General features: G+C 44.3%; 1 protein-coding gene across 2 annotated transcripts in view; it reads left to right on the top strand.

Annotated features, from left to right (window-relative positions):
• The window catches only part of zte38 (zebrafish testis-expressed 38), a 66643-nt gene extending 46247 nt beyond the window's left edge, over window positions 1–20396 (top strand). For both annotated transcript variants that reach the window (XM_078218662.1, XM_078218661.1), the window contains 7 exons: window positions 1696–1835; window positions 4577–4812; window positions 5081–5129; window positions 6849–6910; window positions 13400–13471; window positions 16591–16707; window positions 20176–20396. In XM_078218662.1, coding sequence (XP_078074788.1) covers window positions 1696–1835; window positions 4577–4812; window positions 5081–5129; window positions 6849–6910; window positions 13400–13471; window positions 16591–16707; window positions 20176–20235 — 736 coding nt within the window. In that variant the 3' untranslated portion in view covers window positions 20236–20396. The remainder of the gene's footprint in view (window positions 1–1695; window positions 1836–4576; window positions 4813–5080; window positions 5130–6848; window positions 6911–13399; window positions 13472–16590; window positions 16708–20175) is intronic.
• The last annotated feature ends 465 nt before the right edge of the window (window positions 20397–20861 follow it).

Here is a 20861-nt window from a genome sequence, read left to right as displayed (position 1 = left end):
AAGTCCCCCGTCCAGAGAACATTCTGTATCTTTGCCACCCTGAATGCTTTTCCCAGTTGCTGTTCCAAATGGACGAGTACTGATTCATCAGCTGAGGGTGAGGAGGTGGTGGTGGGAATCGGTGGTAATCAGCAATGTTTGTTCATGTTTGACTTGATGCAATGAATCTTCATGGGGTCTAGAATCAAATGGTAAGGGCTCCCTAGCCAACCCCTTTCTGACTTTACACTACCATGCTACCACCTCTGAAAGATTTGTCCTGCTGGGTGGGACATTGTCTGGAAGGTATGATTTGGTGAATATGACTGTGTAAGGCTGATTCTCGACTAGTCTGTGGAACTGCTCTCACAATTTTGACACAGGCTTCCAGACATTAGGACTTTACAGAGTCAACAATTGGTTTGTCGTTGTTGTTTTAAGTGTCTAGGTCGATGTCAGGTTCATCCGCTTTCATTCCTTTTGGACTTTATAGTGGCTTGCTAGGCCACTACACCTGAATCACACCTGAAAGGAAACATCTCATGCTTATCCTAGCAAAATTCAAGATGCAAAACTTATGATTCAGGCGGGCTTCATAAAACACCTTGGAGTTTCTAACCTGAACCATAACAATGTTTAAGAACCTGCAACTGAGGAAACTTTAAATTTTTAATGTGTTACACTCTGGTGCCATAAAAATGCATTTAAAGAAACAAAAAATATGGAGTAGGTCACAGGTGAAGACTTCTTTTAATCGCATTTAAAAGACCAGAAAAATTTCTTCTTGCACCTGAAAACCTGATGTGAAGATGCCGGCATTGGACTGGGGTAGGCACAGTAAGAAGTCTCACAACACCAGGTTAAAGTCCAACAGGTTTATTTGACTCACCTGATGAAGGGGCAGTACTCCGAAAGCTCATGCTACCAAATAAACCTGTTGGACTTTAACCTGGTGTTGTGAGACTTCTTACTGTACCTGAAAACCTGATTTCAAACATTCTGATTTAAAAGATTCCTCAAAATGTCGCAATTGGCAGATACTCACACTTGGAGGTTGGAGACGTAGCCAGATTTGTTGGAGTGGATTTATTTGATTTCTGAGTTTGATGAACCGGTATCTTTGGCATATTGTAGTTAGACAAGTAACTCATTTAGACCCAAAATCCTGCAAGCTTCAAAACCATGTAGTTAACTCGGGCCAAGATTTTGGTTGTTTTTCAGTATATATGCGGCGTATATACATGTACCAACCGACTCAAGAGCAGTTTCTTCCCTGCTGCCATCAGACTTTTGAATGGACCTATCATATATTAAGCTGATCTTTCTCTTTTCCCTATCTGTAACTGCAACACTATATTCTGCACCCTATCATTTCCTTCTTCCTTGTGTACTCTATGAACGGTATGTTTTGTCTGTATAGCACTCAAGAAACAATACTTTTCACTGTATCCCGATACATGTGACAATATTTAATCAAATCAGTATATATTCCAGGTTCACAGCTTGGTATAAAGGTACACAAGACTCACAGAAGAATTGCAGGAAAGGCTACACGTATGATGGAATGTAAAGGGAGGGGGATTTAATGGTAGAAAGCCAGCATAACAGGCTTCTGTACAATTCTTCTGCTAGAAACCTTGTTGCTTCAATTATGCACCAGAAATACACTAAAACGTTGCAAGGGCATTCACCCCCAATCTATTTAAATTTGTACAGCAAAAACAAGCAAGTAACCTTTCAAGATACAAAGAGAGCTTCCATCCTTCTCATCCGTAAGCTGTTTGTCTTGATGCAGAGCCTTGAAATTCTTCCCAATGATGTGTCTCTGACAATGAAACTCTTCTATTATGATGAAGGTAAATTTAATTATTTAAAGAATTGTTTGATTCCCACACATTTATTTCTTCCTGGCTGCTTCATGTACTTAAGCAGTTAACTTCCAATATGGAGGTTTTAATTGGTGCATTGTTTGCAGTGTTTCTGTTAATTTTTTTCATGAATGTTCTTATGAATATGACATCGCCTATGTGATACTTATATGAACTTGCACGTCAGAGCAATTACCATGTAAAGGATAATTTATCTGTATGATGTTGTTTGATATCCGAGGCCACCCCTAGAACAAGAACAAAGAACAATACAGCACAGGAACAGGCCCTTCGGCCCTCCAAGCCCGCGCCGCTCCCCGGTCCAGGATTGAATCCTGAATCCAGGATCCCCGCCCAATTTTCCAGCCTATCTACATCCTAATATCCTATCCACCGAGCTGTCCCTCACAGCTACGATGCTTTGTTCATCACAACCTATTAACTCACCCCCACCCCCCCCATTCCAGACCATGTGATCTCCAGGGAGAGGCGAAAACCCAGAGTGAAAACCCCAGGGCCAATATGGGGGAAAAAAATCTGGGAAATTCCTCTCCGACCCCCTGTGGCGATCGAAACGAGTCCAGGAGATCACACTGGCCCTGATCAGAAAATGCTTCCCAACCCTATTCATTTCCACCATCTGAATTCCCTGCCCCCGAGACAGGTTCCCAACTATCCGCAGTCTCGCTCTGTACTGGCACCAGCAAGATGATCATAGAATGAAGCCTTGAAACGAGAAACAAAGAACAATTAGCCCGCGCTGCTCCCTGGTCCAAACTAGACCACTCTTTTGGGACCACTACTCCCAAACAGTGTAAAAAGACTTGCCCCATTCTGCAGTGTTCTTCCAGGAGTGTGTCAATATTGAAACTTAATTTACAAAATACTTTTTTGGCAAGTTTCCTGTAGTAGGCAAGGTTTTATTTTTTTCTTCAACCTTCTTCACTGTTCACCATTGCTTATTTCATCAAGTTTCTGCTAAATTGTGCCTGGTTCACTCAGTTTCTTCAAAAATTCAAAATTCTTCTCATCAAATGTTTTAGCAATGGCTATTGGCAGGCTTGATTTTAAAACAATGCTTTGTAGTTCTTTATTATTGCACGTGGATTTCATTGTTTGTCGACTAAGCATGGCATTAGCATCTGTCTGAACTTTCCAGCCTATATTCAGTAGCAAATGAAAAAGATGCTTCACCCAATACAACTGGCCCCATTCATTCAGGATCCTGTTCATTGCCCCATCAGCGCTGTCATCCAGTCAATGTTTACTGAATCCGTAACACCCACTTATAGTGCTTGGATCAACTGCAGTGAAGCAATGGCACACTTTTATATTGTATGTTTATAGGACTGCCCCAAGAATGCTTACTATTTTATTTAAAGGGAGGACAACCCTTAAGTAATTGTTTTCTAAAGACCAAAGCCCGGTATATTTGGTATGTAAGTTTGTTCACTTGAAAGATGAAAAAAATTCTACAATGTAGGTGATCTTTCTTTCAACCATCCTCATTGTTTTATAGATGTAGGATTTGTTCCCCAGTGGTATATGCTTAAGTTGTGTTTTTCCTTTCTCCATTGTCTTACAGCTGTTCATTTTTTTCTTGTTCAGGGCCCATGTTAGTTCTGTTTACAGAACAATATAATACTGTGGATGTTTGAAATCTGAAATAAAACCAGAAAATCAGCAAATCTGGCAGCATCTGTGGACATGACAGATCATTGATCTGAACTTATTAATAGGGGTGTGAGTTTTGGATGGGAATCCAGGAAGTCCGGGTTTCCCATGTGCTATGTAATGTTAACTCCATGTGGTTTTTGGCCTGATAGGTTCTCTGTCTGAAAGTCAAGCTGATTGACAGGTCTGGCTCTCAGCTGGGCAGAGAGCACTGCCGTCTGCAGGACCAGGTCAGTCTGATCCACAATCCCAGAATAGGAAGGGAGAGAGTTTCGAATCCCTGACCCAAGGCGGGTTCAGGACGCCAGGGGTCTTGAATGGTGGGAGTGAAGTCTGATGAGGGAGGAGGGCAATTCCTGGCCCACAAGCTAACCTGTGAAGACACTTATCTTCTCCCTGTAGCTCTCCTTGCCTCATTCAAGCTGCCAGTTTTCCTTAGAGAATTTCAATGCTTTAAGAAAGCACAGGAAGCTAAAAAGACATGAGGGATTCTCCGACCTCGTCATGCTGTTAGTAGATCGTGCCGGTCCCGGAGAATCGCGTGCGGGCGTAAAAATCCATTTTGCATCCGGTGCCAAACCGTTTGCAAGTCTCCTCGCCCCTTCCTAATGGTGCAAGCCTGATTAACAAATGTAAAGTAGCACTTAAATATGCATAGCACATTCAAATCCCAGCGCACAGAATTCACCGACCTTTGGGTGGAGCGTAATAACAGCGAAAATCACTACTGGTGGAGACCTGGCACGATGAAGCCAGGCATATGCCACTGGGGGACAAATCCCACATCTATAAAACAATGAGGATGGTTGAAAGAAAGATCACCTACATTGTAGAATTCTGTGCCAGTTCAAGTGGTATGATGAGCATCTGTATTTGGTGAGAAATAGAAGTAGATGTAATCCATTGAGTCTGTTTGCAATCCAATTAGAATATGGCCAATCTGGTAAATAGGCAAACCTGAGAATTTATGAAGTACTGCCCTGCACTTTATTTTAAATGTTTTAAATAAAGGCTGATTTTAAAAAGTCTTAATCCATCTAATTTCTACTTGACAGTGACACCTCCTGAATACCAGCCACCAGGATTTAAACAAGGCGAGTGCGATGCTGTGTGGTTCGAAGGAACCCCAGTCCATTTTAAAGTTGGTGATGTGCCTACTCCATTCCACATGATGAAAGTGCGTGTCACCACAGAGAAAGAGACAATGGAACAGCTGGAGAAAGAGAATATGATAAATGAAGAAACTGAAACTTCACTCCAGGGATTAGAGGTAGTCACATCCACCCCAAATGTGAGTCCAACACTAACTAACTGCTTGTGACTTATTTTGGAATATTACTTACCTGCACAGCTGTGAGATTCTACCAGAAACAAATAAAACAAGAAATACGTTTCATAAAAATTTGATTCTGTTGCATGTCCAGAGTAGAGCAAGAGCAACACCAGACCCTCCCAGCCTGCAGGGATGGTGTTCAAGGTTCTGCAAGTGTACATTATTGCTATCATGTTTTGACGTGTTGCAATCAATGTTTTAACTGTGTTTGTTTCTTTTGGTGCAGGTCAGAAATACTGTAAAAGGAGATGCTCTATCCTACCAAAATGTTACGGGTATGATCACTTGTAGCGTGTGAACGAATGTATGAGCGGTGGCTGCAATATCCAACTTGCTGAGCTACTCTCGGCCTTTTGGCTAAGATCAAGTGTAGTATGGATCGCCTGCACTTGGTTGAGGTCATTAGGTTACGCTGAGGCTTCATATGTTTCATATGAAGCAATTTTTAAAAGAGGCATCTCGGCCTTTTGGCTAAGATGCAAATGAGCTCAAGTCTTGGAGGAGGATCTCTCCCCTTCTCCAATCAGCTTGACTCATGTAGATCAGGCCCAGGACAGGGTGGTTTTGGTCTCCCGTCCTGTCTTGTCAGCCTGGATCTGAAATGTCTCAACTTGTTGAGACTCTGAATTGGATTTGATTTGACTGAATTGGAAAAGTATTTTAAAAAACTTGCTGAGCTACAGAAAATTTCATCAAGTTTATTGTTTAGTGTGATCAAGAACTGTGAATGCTAACAGGAACTAAAGAAGATAGCCTGTTGGGGGCACATCTGTTTTTCAAATGCAAAATAGGTACCTAAACATCAATATAGTGGCAGAGTGCACACACTCATTTGGAGCTGGAAGTGCACCAGAATGATTAGACTGCTCCATAGGTATCCACGGTGCATCCCAGAACTATTTAAATGTCAAATTAATATACTTAAATAAGCTTTAAAATTGAACTATGGTTAGGAAGGCTGCGCTTCTCTTCAAGTAACAGGTATCACCACATCTTCTCTCGAAAGTGAGGTGGGTTAACTTTTAATATAGAGGGGAGTTGAGTAGTTGATGAAAGAAACTTCAGTTTGTTATGCAGAGTTTGTATGGTAAGATAAAAGCAAGAAAGAAGGAGAAAAAGAGGATAAGGTGAGAAGAAATTCTGCACAAAGTGTCCTCCAGCACCGAGTCGCAATGGTCATGATTCTCCCCCTAACCATGATGATCAGTGTGCGATCTTTGATAGGGGACAGAAGACTCCATTGGCTGTCTCCTGCCCAGAATTGTGCGCAATGTTCTTCTGCATGGAAGAGGAAAGTATATTAATAAGAAATGAATAATGCAAAAATGATCAGCTTGTGATGATAAGACAAAAGTGAGTGAAGTGAGTCGAGAGGTTGGAGTTGGTGGGGATGTGAATAGAGAATAAGAGAGCAGTGTTCGTACCTTGACAACTCTGATGAGGTTATTCCAATCACATCTTTCGAGCTAAGCTCCAGGCATTGACCCACTCTGAAATCTGTTCCCAGGGTAATGCAGATATTGCCTGAAGGGCAGTAACAGGTTCTCCCCCCTCCTGTCTGCCTGGAGCAACATCTAAGAATCTGAGGGCACGATTTGCAGATTTAGCAGCCATTTCTCAGTTCAGAAGTGTTTCTCTTGAGTTTACATCTGCATTTAAGTGCAGAATCCCATTGTGTCAGTAAAGATGCCTAATTTCCACCCCCACCCACCCCCCGCCCCAAAAAGTAGTTCAGCCAATGGGTCACAATGGCTGCACTCCTGACTGATAATAATAAGGCCCCAGTATTAATTTAACATGTTGTGTGAATTTAACATGAACAGGTGTGCACAGTATGTGCCCTAAATTGACCGCACATACACCAGGGGCTATGGATTATACCTATGCTCCTCTCCACACTGATAATGGGCAATAATGGAAGGGAATTGGGGGTTTCGGTCTTTCTTTCTTCCTGGTCTATAACAAATCTTTTGGTGTTTTTCATATTTTGGCAGCTCATTCTGAACTTCAGAGAAATGTAACTAATGAGCAATCATTCAGTGAGTCGGAGAAAGAGGTATTATTTTTGCCTTGGTTGAAGAAATTTAGATCAATAATCTGAAAGTCACAAGGACAAATAGAACAAAGAACTTTCATTTATATATATATAAAAAATAAAATAAGCATGTTTTGTGTTTATTGAAATAAGAGTTGTCAGTACTGAGTATTGGAATGTTTGCCCATTGTTCGGATCAGCCACTCTGAGGAAATAAAGGGAATTTTCCCACGGCCATGGCCAAAATTCCTCCATCAACCAACACAATCATAAGAAACAAAGAAATTGGCTGCTATGTTTGCCTACCTAGAAACACTCACACTGCAAAGTAATTCACTGGCCGTAATTTTGGTTCGCAGAACAGAATTCTCCATTGGCCTCGGGCGGGATTTTATGAGCCTCGCCCAAGCGAGGTCGTAAAATCCTGCCCACTGTGTGTGAGATACTTTGGGACATTTCTTAAATATGTAATAAGGTACTAAATAATTATAAGCCCCTTAATTGGTGGTTATGTACTTGGACAGTTATACAATTAATTCACAACATAGATTGTGACTTGGTGATAGTGCAAAATAATTTGCATAAAAAGTACAAGTTCAACACAGTACATCTCATGGAGGGCGTGATCTTAGCGGCTCACCAACTCCTCCCCCCCCCCCAACCACCACCACTGGCGAGAATCACACAACAGTTCCTGTTATGAACAGAGTGCCATAAATTTGCGTTACTTACCTCGCTGAAAACAAACCACCAAAACAAAGCACTATACAGCGGGCAGCGTCGGGAGCGGGCAGTGGAGTGAGTGGGGAGCAGAGTGTGCATTATAAGGGCTTTGGCTCACAGGGCTTGGGCTAAAAGGGCAAGGCAAGGCTAGTTATTTTTTACCCAACCCTATAAAGGATAAGGGCAGGTATGAGTGATCGGCCAGTTCAGTGCTTCCGATGTGGGATGTGGGAGTTTCTGCAAACACCGAGCTTCCCAGAGGTTCACATATGTGCCAGGTGCGTGGAACTGCAGCTCTTGAGAGACCGTGTTAGGGAACTGGAGCTGCAGATCGCTGACCTTAGCCTAATCAGGGAAAATGGGAGAAAAATTGACAGCAGTTATAGGCAACTAGTTACACCGGGGCATCGGGAGAATGACACGTGGGTCACAGTTAGGAGGAGTAAAGGGCAGAAGGGTAAAGTACAAGGGAGGTCTCCAGAGGTGTCTCAAAATAGGAAGGGCTTGGTGACAGGTGTGAGAGGGGAGGGGAGTGGACAGTTAGAAGAAGGGTCACCTGTGGTTGTCCCACTCCAAAACAGGTACATTGTTTTAGATAGTGTGGAGGAGTGTGCCTCTCCAGGGGTAAGACACAGTGACCAGGTCACTGGCACACAGTCAGGCTCTGTGGCCCGGAAAGGGAAGAGAGGGGTTAGGAGAGCGATAGTGGTGGGGGATGCGTCAGTTAGAGGGACAGACAGGCGATTCTGTGGGGGCGAACGGGACTCCAGGATGGTAGTCTGCCTACCTGGTGCTGGGGTCACGGATGTCTCCGAGCGGATAGGAGGCATTTTAAAAGGGGAAGATAAAGAAACGGATGTCATTATACACATTGGTGGAAATGACGTAGATAGGAAGAGTAGGGGGGTCCTAAGGGAGCAATTCAGGGAGTTGGGAAATAGGTTAAAAAGTAGGGTCACTAGGGTGGCCATCTCTGGGCTGCTCCCAATGCCTCGTGCCAGTGAAGATAAGAATAGGGAGTTGGTTCAAATGAATGCCTGGCTAAAGGACTGGTCCAGGAGGGAGGGCTTTATTTTCATAGACCAATGGGAGGTTTTCAGGAGAGGATGGCACCTGTACAAGAGGGAGGGGTCACAACTAAGTTGGAAGGGCACAAATATCCTGGCTGGGAGCTTTGCTAATGCAGTTCGGGGGGGTTTAAACTAGTGTGGCAGGGGGGTGGGGATCAAACTATTAGGTCTATAAGTGTGGTGGCTGGGGACGAGCTTGGGGCTGGGACAAGGCTGGCAAAGAAGAAGAGCACTCTGGGGGAGGACGACCTCACTGAGCCTGGGGGTCTGGAGTGCTTATACTTCAATGCAAGGAGCGTAGCAGGTAAAACAGACGAACTTGGGGCCTTAATGCGCACGAGGAATTTGGATGTGGTTGCGGTGACGGAGACTTGGTTGAAAGAGGGACAGGACTGGCAGCTGAATATTCCAGGGTACAAGTGTTTTAGGCGAGACAGAGGAGGGGCCAAAAGAGGTGGGGGAGTAGCGGTATTGGTTGGAGAGCATATTACAGCGGTGCAGAGGGAGGACAATTCGGAGGAGTCGTGTAGCGAGTCACTCTGGGTGGAGCTTAGAAACAGGAAAGGCGCAGTCACTATGTTGGGGGTGTACTACAGGCCCCCCAACAGCCCAAGGGAAGTGGAAGAATGGATATGTCAGGAGATACTGGATAGGTGCAGGAAATATAGGGTTGTTGTAGTGGGAGACTTCAATTTCCCTGGTATAGACTGGAAATCGCTGAGGGCAGGGACTCTGGATGGTGAGGCATTTGTAAAATGTGTACAGGAGGGTTCGTTGGAACAATATGTGGACAGCCCAACTAGAGAGGGGGCTATACTGGACCTGGTGCTGGGGAATGAACCCGGTCAGGTCTTCAAAGTTTTGGTCGGGGAACATGTGGCAAATAGTGACCACAATTCTGTTAGCTTTAGGATAGTGATGGAAAAGGATGAGTGGTGTCCCAAGGGTAAGGTGTTGGATTGGGGGAAGGCTAACTTTATTGGGATCAGGCAGAAATTGGCAGCTCTTGATTGGGAGAGGCTGTTTGAGGGTAAATCCACATCTGGTATGTGGCAGTCTTTTAAGGAATGGTTGTTAGGGCTACAGGACAAGCATGTGCCTGTAAAAAAGAAGGATAGGAAGGGTAGGATTAGAGAACCGTGGATAACCAGGGAAATTGAGGGACTGGTCAAAAGGAAAAGAGAGGCGTATGTTAGGTCCAAGCAACTAAAAACGGAGGGAGCTCTGGAAGAGTATAATGAAAGTAGGAAAATACTCAAACGGGGAATTAGAAGAGCAAAAAGGGGTCACGAAATGTTCTTGGCAGACAGGATTAAGGAGAATCCCAAGGCATTTTATTCATACGTTAGGAACAAAAGGGTTGTAAGGGAAAAAATCGGACCTCTCAGGGACAAAAGTGGGGACTTATGCTTGGAGCCCAAAGAGGTAGGGGAGATCCTAAATGAATACTTTGCGTCGGTATTCACTAAGGAGAGGGATGTGTTGACTGGGAGTGTCTCGGAGGGGAGTGTTGAACCGTTGGAGAAAATCTCCATTACAAAGGAGGAAGTGTTAGGTTTGTTAGAGAATATAAAGACTGACAAATCCCCAGGGCCTGATGGAATCTATCCAAGGCTGCTCAGGGAGACGAGAGGTGAAATAGTTGGGCCTCTGACGCAAATCTTTGTCTCGTCACTGGACACAGGTGAGGTCCCAGAGGATTGGAGGATAGCCAATGTGGTCCCGTTATTTAAGAAGGGTAGGAAGGATAACCCGGGTAATTATAGGCCGGTGAGCTTGACGTCCGTGGTGGGGAAGTTGTTGGAGAAGATTCTTAAAGATAGGATGTATGCGCATTTAGAAAGGAATAAACTCATTAACGATAGTCAACATGGTTTTGTGAGAGGGAGGTCATGCCTCACGAACCTGGTGGTGTTTTTTGAAGAAGTGACCAAAATGGTTGACGAAGGAAGGGCCGTGGATGTTGTCTATATGGACTTTAGTAAAGCGTTTGACAAAGTCCCTCATGGTAGGCTAGTGAAAAAGGTTGGATCCCATGGGATAAAGGGGGAGGTGGCTAGATGGGTGGAGAATTGGCTTGGTCATAGAAGACAGAGGGTGGTAGTGGAAGGGTCTTTTTCCGGCTGGAGGCCTGTGACTAGTGGTGTACCGCAGGGATCTGTATTGGGACCTCTGCTGTTTGTGATTTATATAAATGATCTGGAAGAAGGAGTAACTGGGGTGATCAGTAAGTTTGCGGACGACACAAAACTGGCAGGACTTGCAGATAGTGAGGAACATTGTCAGAGGCTACAGAAGGATATAGATAGGCTGGAAATTTGGGCAAGGAAATGGCAGATGGAGTTCAATCCTGATAAATGCGAAGTGATGCATTTTGGTGGGAATAATGTAGGGAGGAGCTACACGATAAATGGAAGAACCATAAAGGGTGTAGAGACGCAGAGGGACCTGGGTGTGCAAGTCCACAGATCTTTGAAGGTGACGTCACAGGTGGAGAAGGTGGTGAAGAAGGCATATGGCATGCTTGCCTTTATAGGACGGGGCATAGAGTATAAAAGTTGGGGTCTGATGTTGCAGATGTATAGAACGTTGGTTCGGCCGCATTTGGAATACTGCGTCCAGTTCTGGTCGCCACACTACCAGAAGGACGTGGAGGCTTTGGAGAGAGTACAGAGGAGGTTTACCAGGATGTTGCCTGGTATGGAGGGGCTTGGTTATGAGGAGAGATTGGGGAAACTGGGGTTGTTCTCCTTGGAAAGACGGAGGATGAGGGGAGACTTAATAGAGGTGTATAAAATTATGAAAGGCATAGATAGGGTGAACGGTGGGAAGCTTTTCCCCGGGTCGGTGGTGACGTTCACGAGGGGTCATAGGTTCAAGGTGAAGGGGGGGAGGTTTAACACAGATATCAGAAGGACATATTTCACACAGAGGGTCGTGGGGGCCTGGAATGTGTTGCCGGGCAAGGTGGTGGAGGCGGACACACTGGGAACGTTTAAGACTTATCTAGACAGCTATATGAACGGAGTGGGAATGGAGGGATACAAAAGAGTGATCTAGTTTGGACCAGGGAGCGGCGCGGGCTAATTGTTCCTGGTTTCTCGTTTCAAGGCTTCATTCTACGATCATCTTGCTGGTGCCAGTACAGAGTGATACTGCGGATAGTTGGGAACCTGTCTCGGGGGCAGGGGATTCATATGGTGTTCGTGGAAGTGGAAATGACTAGGGTTGGGAAGCATTTTCCGATCGGGGCCATTGTGATCTCCTGGACTCGTTTCGATCGCCTCAGGGGGTCGGAGAGGAATTTCCCAGATTTTTTTTTCCCCATATTGGCCCTGGGGTTTTTCACTCTGGGTTTTCGCCTCTCCCTGGAGATCACATGGTCTGGAATGGGGGGGTGGGGGTAAGTTAATAGGTTGTAATGAACAAAGCATCGTAGCTGTGAGGGACAACTCGGTGGATAGGATATTGGTATGTAGATAGGCTGGAAAATTGGGTGGGGATCCTGGATTCAGGATTCAATCCTGGACTGGGGAGCGGCGCGGGCTTGGAGGGCCGAAGGGCCTGTTCCTGTGCTGTATTGTTCTTTGTTCTTTGTTCTTTGTTCACCCGTTTTTTATACAGCGAGTAGTGGGTGCCTGGAACTCGTTGCCAAGGGAGGTAGTGGAAACGGTAGTGACTTTTAAGGGGCATTTTGACAAATACATGAATAAGATGGGAATAGAGAGATATGGTCCCCGGAAGGTTAGGGGCTTTTAGTTAAGTCGGGCAGCATGGTCGGTGCAGGCTTGGAGGGCCGAAGGGCCTGTTCCTGTGCTGTAATTTTCTTTGTTCTTTGTTTTCTCGCCCGTTCAACACTTAGAATTCTTTTGAGAAAATTCCACCAATGATCTTTCCATTGTTAAATTTTATCAACAGCCCAGATTTTGCTGCAATAATTATGGTGAAATCAGCAAAGCACATCTGACAGCAGCTTCGAACATCCAGTTAAACTTGGAAATCAAGAAGTAGCTATCAGAGATACGCTGCCCCTACAAAAGGTGCACTGTTGCAGTTCTCACCACTAGACTTACACTGTGATCATTTTAATGACATGAAGTTGAGCTACCTATGCATTAAACCTACACCAAAACCAGATTTAAAAAGCTAGGGCTAGTGCATTAAGAAGTAATTGGGGGAGAAATTAATTCATGTGGTGCCACTTCTTGCGAATGATTTCCTCTCCAAGTGAATTTTTAACAGCATAATATGTAATAATCATTGCTGAACCACTTCTCTGGCCCTAAAAAAATATTTCACATCTGTAAGCTGTCATTCCCTCAGAAGAAAGTTTGTTTAAGCTCTTTAGAAAAATAAAAATTCAAATACATTTTCAAATGAAGTTTATCTCTTATCCAGTACAATAATTTAAATGCAATTTATGGTTCCTGTTTTTCATTTCCTGGTTTAACAACTGCATGCCTCAGTGAGGATACTTTAGTCTGATTAGTTGATGAGTCTTACAGTTGTTTGCTTTACTTCCATATTCTATTAATACCCAGCAGAGGGCAGTGCCCTGAATTAAAGTTAGTAAAAATCCCTACTGTGAAAAGTCTCTGGGCAACTATATTTGATGTGAACAGTAAAACCATTTCTTCACTGTTGAGTACAAACTCCAAACCGTTGTGTACTGTAATATCAACTTTGCACTTGTCTTATGAATATTCTTTTCTTTTAGATAAAGCAGTTGGTAGCAAAGGCAGCAGAGCTGGATGTGTCAGGCAAAAGGACAAAACTTAGAAAAGTGCTGGTCAGTAGTCTGCAATATCTCACTTGAACTATTTTCCCCTCTTCCATCCTTAATTGTACTCCAATCTAAAGAATAGAGAGGCATCAACATTGAATCCAGAGGTAGCTTTCCTGCAGATGTTCCTAGTTCAGCTAAGAGGAGTTTTTATTATGCAATGAGTTAAATGTTTGTGTTTTCCTCTCAATCTGGGATGCATTGGGGGAGATTTCCCTGGCTGCATGGAGGTGGGCCTGGGAGCAGTGTCAGCATGGGCAGCATTGGTTTCTGGATGTGTTCACACCTCTGAGCGTTCTTGCTGGAGGCGGGTTCAATGCAGCAGAAGCTACCCACCTGCAGTGACAGGTAGCCAATTATACTCGTCAATGGACAAATTGAGGGAAGGGTATGGCTCTGCCAGGATTTTCCCAATGGCAGATGGGTTCTCTGCTGAGGCTGTAGCCCAGAAATGAGATGGCAATACCATATGCCAATGGTAAACTGTGGGTGGGGGGTGGGGGCAGGGCATCAATGTCTTCTCTCCATTGTTGCAGATTGGACTTGCTGGGATGCAAAAGCAACAGCCGCAACCACAGCCCATCCTGTTGATGGGTTACTCCTTCATGATGATGGGCTTGACAGCCATGACAATACGTGAATTTTAATTTTTTTTGCAGTGCTGTTTAGAGAGTCGACATTTTGAAGTGCCCTCAAGCATTTCACTTGAGTGCCTACCAGGCCTATGACAGATCACTCTACAACTTGCCTCCCATCAGAGAAAGTTCTCCAGTGAGCATACACATCTGAAGGATTTTGGGTGGGCTTCTCCAGCCTCGTGAGATTGCCAGCGGAATCCCGATGCCCCACAGAAGGGAACGTCAGTGAAAAATCAGGATTCCCGACAGGCAACAAGGCAATCATGATTGATCCGACCTGCACCTCCGGCCCCAATCAGGTTCTCACCCATAGCAGGCAGCAACCCAGTAATTATGCAAACTTGCTAATTGTTTACAACGGCATTGGGCAGGCTTTGATGTTGCTAATCACAAGCGGGGACATGTCATTCACCCTCAACCCTTTAGGAAAAAGGGGCATCCCCCCCACCCCCACTCAAATCACAGGTCACACACACACCACGCAGGCCTGAGGGTGACCCGACCCAGCCACCCTCAGACCAGAACACCCTCAGTCCCGCTCTTCCTTAGACACTCATTCAGCCCCCCTCCCCTCAGACACCCCACTCAGCCCCTCTCCCTCCTCAGACCCCCTTCCACCTTAGTCTCCCCCATCCTACTCAGACCACTCCTCTCTGGCTATTCACCTTGTCAGTGTCAATGGTGCCTTGACTTTGACACCCTGGCCTTGTGCCTTGTGGCTCCCAGGGGGGTCAAGGAGGTAGGTCCAGTGGCCATTTGCCTCTCTGCTGCTGCCAAGCTGCAGAGGAAGTGTCCTTCAAAGGTTTTGGGGGTTGGGTGAATTTGAGCTAGGGTCAAGGGGTTGACCTCGCCACTCTTCCCTATGGGAATTTCGTGGCTGGACTGCCCTTTCTAGCTCTAACAGACCTGAAGATCACCCCTGGCATGGTGATTTCAGGCAGCCCTGTGTTCAACATCTGCATTCCTACCTGTCAGCTGTAAAAAATTTTGAAGTGGCATGGTCACTTTGATCTCCATGCCCCCCATTCCATCATTCCACCCCCCCCCCCCCCCCACCTCCCCTTCCCACCCCAGTCACCTGGCAGGCTTTTAAAACACTGCAGCACATCATTCTGCAGCCGAGATTTCTCTTTCACCCTGTCAGAAGCTGTAGGTGTGAGCAGACCCTTTGAAGTCCTTTAACAGAGAAGAAATATCAATTTCACCTAAGTGGGTGGGTAGGGGGTTCCATTCTGCACAGCTGTGCACTCAGCCCAAATGTGTGACGTTTCTGAGGCTTCCTAGCAAGCTGAAAACTTTGAAACCCTCTGTGACTGGACAACTTTGATATCTGTTAATTTTAAGGTTCAGTGCTTTGAGAGAGGCTTCCACTGACAGCTGTGTTTATTTTCATTTCTCTTCAAGCTTGAATGCATCTCCAGTATCTTCATTGATCCTAACTGCAATGTTGACATTCACTCTAAGCCTGATTTCTTTAAAAGGAATAAGTGGTTTAACTGCCTCTTCTGCCCTTTGGGAGACACAGGAAGGTGATAATGAGAACTTGGACAACTCAGCAGGTGCCTCAGCACAACCAACCTCATCGATGACAGTCGTCAAAGAGCTACGGCACACATTGGACTGTCACCTCAATGATGCAACCTGGTACATGTACTGACAATGTTAGGGAGAACTATGGGCACTCAGTCTGCTCAGCTCATAAGCATGCTGCAGCATAGAGTTAGAGGCCTGTCATTTGTGTGGTGCTTGCCACTCATGTCATTATCCTGTGAGTCATGCTTGAAGCAGCCATTGTCTCCAAAGCAGACATTCTCGCAATACCCTGCATCACCAATCCATTACTGTTAGAGTTGGACTCCTCCATCGTATCCATTATTTTAAAACATTTTAACATCACACTCAACCCAAACCCTTTTAGAGATTAAAATTTCCCCTATTGTCTCCAAGCTATTATGAGAGAGAAAAACACATCTGTGGTTGTTCACTGGTATCTGAACTGTTTAACCAATAGCAAAGGCAACAAGAAGATAAATTGAAAGGTAATGTATTGACATGAACTCTGGTCAAAATAATTTCATGGTTGAGATTGGTAGAAAGGGGGAAGCAGATTAAGTTCTTTTTCTATTTACCAAGCATTAGTTTCATCTGTGACAACACAGAAGAATCAAAATATGTTTCAGTGGGACAAATAGATTAATCTGGTTGCATAAAATTAATCATTATGATATTTGTGTTGAGGATTAAAATTTCACAGTTTAATCTGATTACACTAAAATATAGCAGTGTTTAATAACTTCCGTTTGCTCTATCAATTATAATGGTGAGAATTATTTAAGACCATAACAAAACCAATTGTTCTGAAAAAAATACTTTATCCTAAAAATTCAACTGCAATATTTTGATGCCTGTATCTGTGAGTTGTATTTGCTAATGGTTATTACCCTATGGTTCAAACCCTTAAGTATATATATGGGCTTTCACTGTTAGATGCAAAGGAATGACTTGCAGGATAATGGCAAAGTACATGAAGAACCTCAAAAGTTGAGCACTACACAAACCATAAAAGCTGTTCGAGCCAAAAAATCAATCTCTGAACTTGATCATGTGAGTGAAAAATCTTTATCAATAGTTCTGCTTTTTCCATTTTGTTTTTGTGCTTAAATTTTAACATGTTCAAATAGATAAACCATTTCTGGGCACATACCTACAGAAATGGCAAATGAAAGCAGTGTTTTCGCCTTTAAATGGCTACCCTGTCTTTGCTTGCAATTCTGCAGCTCTTGGGCAGAATTTTCCCATCCCACCCACTATGGGAATCCTAGTGGGCAGGACACGGACCATGCAAAGTCCGATGACCTCGGGTGGGATTTTCTGGTCTTGGGGCAAGCATGGCCAGAAAATATCACCCTCATGTTATTCATCAGTCCAACTTACCACTGGCTTGAATTGGATATGTCAGAGTCGAAGCCAGCGGAAAGCAGCTCCAGTTTTCCTGGATTTGAACTGGTGCTACACTCGGGAAAGTTCCACTGAGTTCCATGAGATCCAGCAGTTGTCAGGATCAATTCTGTTCGAGACGGAGGGGAGGAGTTCCTAACACAGAAGAATCTGGAGATCTTAGAATACAGATTTTTCAATAGGAAATTATTTAAAAATCTTGTTTTGACATTGGGCGGAATCTTCCAATAATTTGTCAGAGGCTTGGTTTCAGTGAGAAAACCAGCATGTAGCTCCCCAGCTGCGCATCCGAGTTTTCTACTGTCGTTTTGGTGGGGCAGGGCCTGAGAGAGCTTGCGACACCGGCTCAACAGAGATCAGGGCATCATCATTAAAGATCTGCGTAAGAAAGCACCTCCTCCTCCCCCCACTCACTCAAAGAAATACTCCCCTTCCTTGCCACAGACACAGGGGAGTCCCCCCACAAGCATCGGGGCAACTCCCCCGCACAAGCATTGGGGCATTCCCTCCATACATAAGTGGAACTCTCCAATGAGGCTCCCCAGAGGGCCCAACCCTGTGTCACTGCCAGGTTAGCACTGTCTGGATGGCACTGCCAGGCCACATCCCATCCCCCAACCCCACCCGGGGTCTATCACTTACCTTTGCGCCCATGGTGGGTTCCCCTCAACAGCTTCCTGTCTTTCAAGAGCTGTTGTAAACCTTGTGACATGAAGTCAGATTGTTCAGGGGAAATTCCCTACCTGGGGGAGCATATAGAACATAGAAAGCCACAGCACAAACAGGCCCTTCGGCCCACAAGTTGCGCTGATCATATCCCTACCTCTAGGCCTATCTATAGCCCTCAATCCCATTAAATCCCATGTACTCATCCAGAAGTCTCTTAAAAGACCCCAACGAGTTTGCCTCCACCACCACCGACGTCAGCTGATTCCACTCACCCACCACCCTCTGAGTGAAAAACTTACCCCTGACATCTCCTCTGTACCTACCCCCCAGCACCTTAAACCTGTGTCCTCTCGTAGCAACCATTTCAGCCCTTGGAAATAGCCTCTGAGAGTCTACCCTATCCAGACCTCTCAACATCTTGTAAACCTCTATCAGGTCACCTCTCATCCTTCGTCTCTCCAGGGAGAAGAGACCAAGCTCCCTCAACCTATCCTCATAAGGCATGCCCCCAATCCAGGCAACATCCTTGTAAATCTCCTCTGCACCCTTTCAATGGCTTCAACATCTTTCCTGTAATGAGGTGACCAGAACTGCGCGCAGTACTCCAAGTGGGGTCTAACCAGGGTCCTATAAAGCTGCAGCATTATCTCCCGACTCCTAAACTCAATCCCTCGATTAATGAAGGCTAGTACGCCGTACTAGGCAAGGAAGCCTTTTAAATACCTTTAAATTTATGGGCGGGAACCTCATGCGTCACCAGCAAGGAGCAGGGAAAATCTCAGAACAAAATCTCACCACCGAGATTTTCGGTCTCGTGGGATTTTCTGCTAGCATCATATTTTTTGCCTGCAGTGAATGCCAGCTGAAAATCCCCCCTCTTTCTGTCTACAGATTCTGACTGTTGCTCAGAATCAGACCATAGCATATTTTACACCTCTATTATTCCCCATCTCTACTCATAATCATTTCAGAAACATACATGGCATTCCCTATTGACATACTCTTAAGGAATGCAGAACCATGGTTTCCTCCCACAGTCCAAAGATGTGCGGGTTAGGTTGATTGACCATGCTAAAATTGCCCTTAGTGTCCTGGGATGCGTAGGTTAGAGGGATTAGTGGGTAAATATGTAGGGATATGGGGGATGTGTAGGGCCTGGGTGGGATTGTGGTCGGTGCAGACTCGATGGGCCGAATGGCCTCTCTCTGTGCTGTAGGGATTCTAAGATTCTAAGACTCAATTGATGTGTAGGATCTCAGGAAAGGAGTGTAAAAACTATGAATGGAATGAAATTAAGATACAGTGCTTTATAGGGATGACTGGGCAACAGTATAAGTGCTCATTCAATCACCTGCCATTGGCAAGATGCCACCAACCTGACCATCTCTCATGGCAACAAGCCGAATGTCTTCATACAAAGTCCATATCCTTCCCCTTGATAGAGGTACAGTTCTACAGTGCTGGAATCCACCCACTCACACTCTGCACCATCCTTTCCTCACTTCCCGAAGTGATAATTCTGGGTGACCCGATGATAGCTACGCCCAAGATGGCGTTCATCCACTTAGTTCAGTCTTTGATGCCCTCCATGAAAATTTGGAAGTTTGAATGTGAACTTACACATATAGCTACACTTCCAGTTATTTCTTATTGTTATATCAATTATTTAAGCACAGTTTAGTTATTTCTTTCTTGGAGTTATCACAGTGGCCCTTTGCTAAGAACATTCTAAATTTCCTCTTTTCCTGCTCTGCTGCCATTAAGTACGACATTGTGGAACTTCCACCTACGCACTAATTGTATCCCAGACCCTGTCCCAGTTCTTTGAGTTATCAGCATTTAAAGGTTTCTGACAGCATCTCTGCCATTTGCAGTGCACTTGACTCAGGTAAGGGCTTAGAAACATGCGAATGAGCACTTGAGAATCTTCAAAGATTTATAAAAAATGGCTATTTTTTACTAAGATCGCTTCAGTACTGCTCTATTAAAGACTACAGTAGAGAAACTGACCTTCAACACCCTTAACAACACTACATCAGGGATGGACAGAAGCCCCCTTTGCATGCAGCATTCCTTAGTGGCAAGTGAAGGGAAATATATGATGTGACACAATTCCCTCATTTGCATTTTAATATATCCAGTCCTAAATTCGTGCAAAATTATGAATTGAGGATAAAGGACAGGGTCCAAGTATAACTGGGCCCTGTTTCAATATCTGCGCCTATCCACCCAGAATACATTGTTCTGATGCCTTAGAAGATATTTGGGTCCAATATCTTTTGTCATAAATTGTTATTAACAGTCCATGTTGTGACAAATAATATGAATTCCATGTTAGTTAACAGGAAGAAAAGGTTTCACTAAAAATTGTTCATACACTACATATTGTGATATTGCAACAAAACTCAGCTACAGTTCTCATGTTCTCTCTCCATTTCTTGACAGACTGCATGTGATTTTGCTGCGCTTCAAGAGAAGATTACAAAGAGAAGGAGAAAAAATTGAAGCATGCTCTGATAATATTGGACCCAATTTATTATTCATGAAAGTATTACTTAACTGTTAATTTAGTTAGCTTTTTAATATATTGAATTGTACGCCAACACAATGCAGTACATCCAAAATTTCATTATTCGTTGGTACTACTTTGTTTATAAAATGTGTAAAGTATATTTGGGGTAACTTTATAGTGAAATAAAACATTGTGGCCAAAAATACTTTGTCCTATGTTTCCTAAACTTTTTAAAGGGTATTTTCCTGTGATGAATACTTTGAGTCAGAATTTATCAAGCATCAGTACTTGGGAATTAGGATAGTTGTTTGATAATAAGCAGGAGTCAATTTAGTTTTGAAGTTAGGCAGAAATTTGAAGTATTAAATTAATTACAATGCATCAAATCATGGACTGAATTTTACATGCCCCACCAGGTGTGTTTTTGGCAGGGAGGCATGTAAATTAGTGTCACCTTCCCACCCACCCCTGAGTTCACTCCAAAAAGTAAGGCTTCAAAGTGTGGAAAGGAGGAGGATTCTGTGCTCCGGGGCTATTATTTGCAGATTGAGGTTGGCTCCACTAAGGTAACCCCTCCCTTTTTTCTACACACTTATTGCTTTGAACCCCCAACCCCCCC

Source organism: Mustelus asterias, chromosome 8 (assembly GCF_964213995.1).
Source record: "Mustelus asterias chromosome 8, sMusAst1.hap1.1, whole genome shotgun sequence".
Lineage (NCBI taxonomy): Eukaryota > Metazoa > Chordata > Chondrichthyes > Carcharhiniformes > Triakidae > Mustelus > Mustelus asterias.
This window is presented reverse-complemented; position numbering and strand designations above follow the sequence as displayed.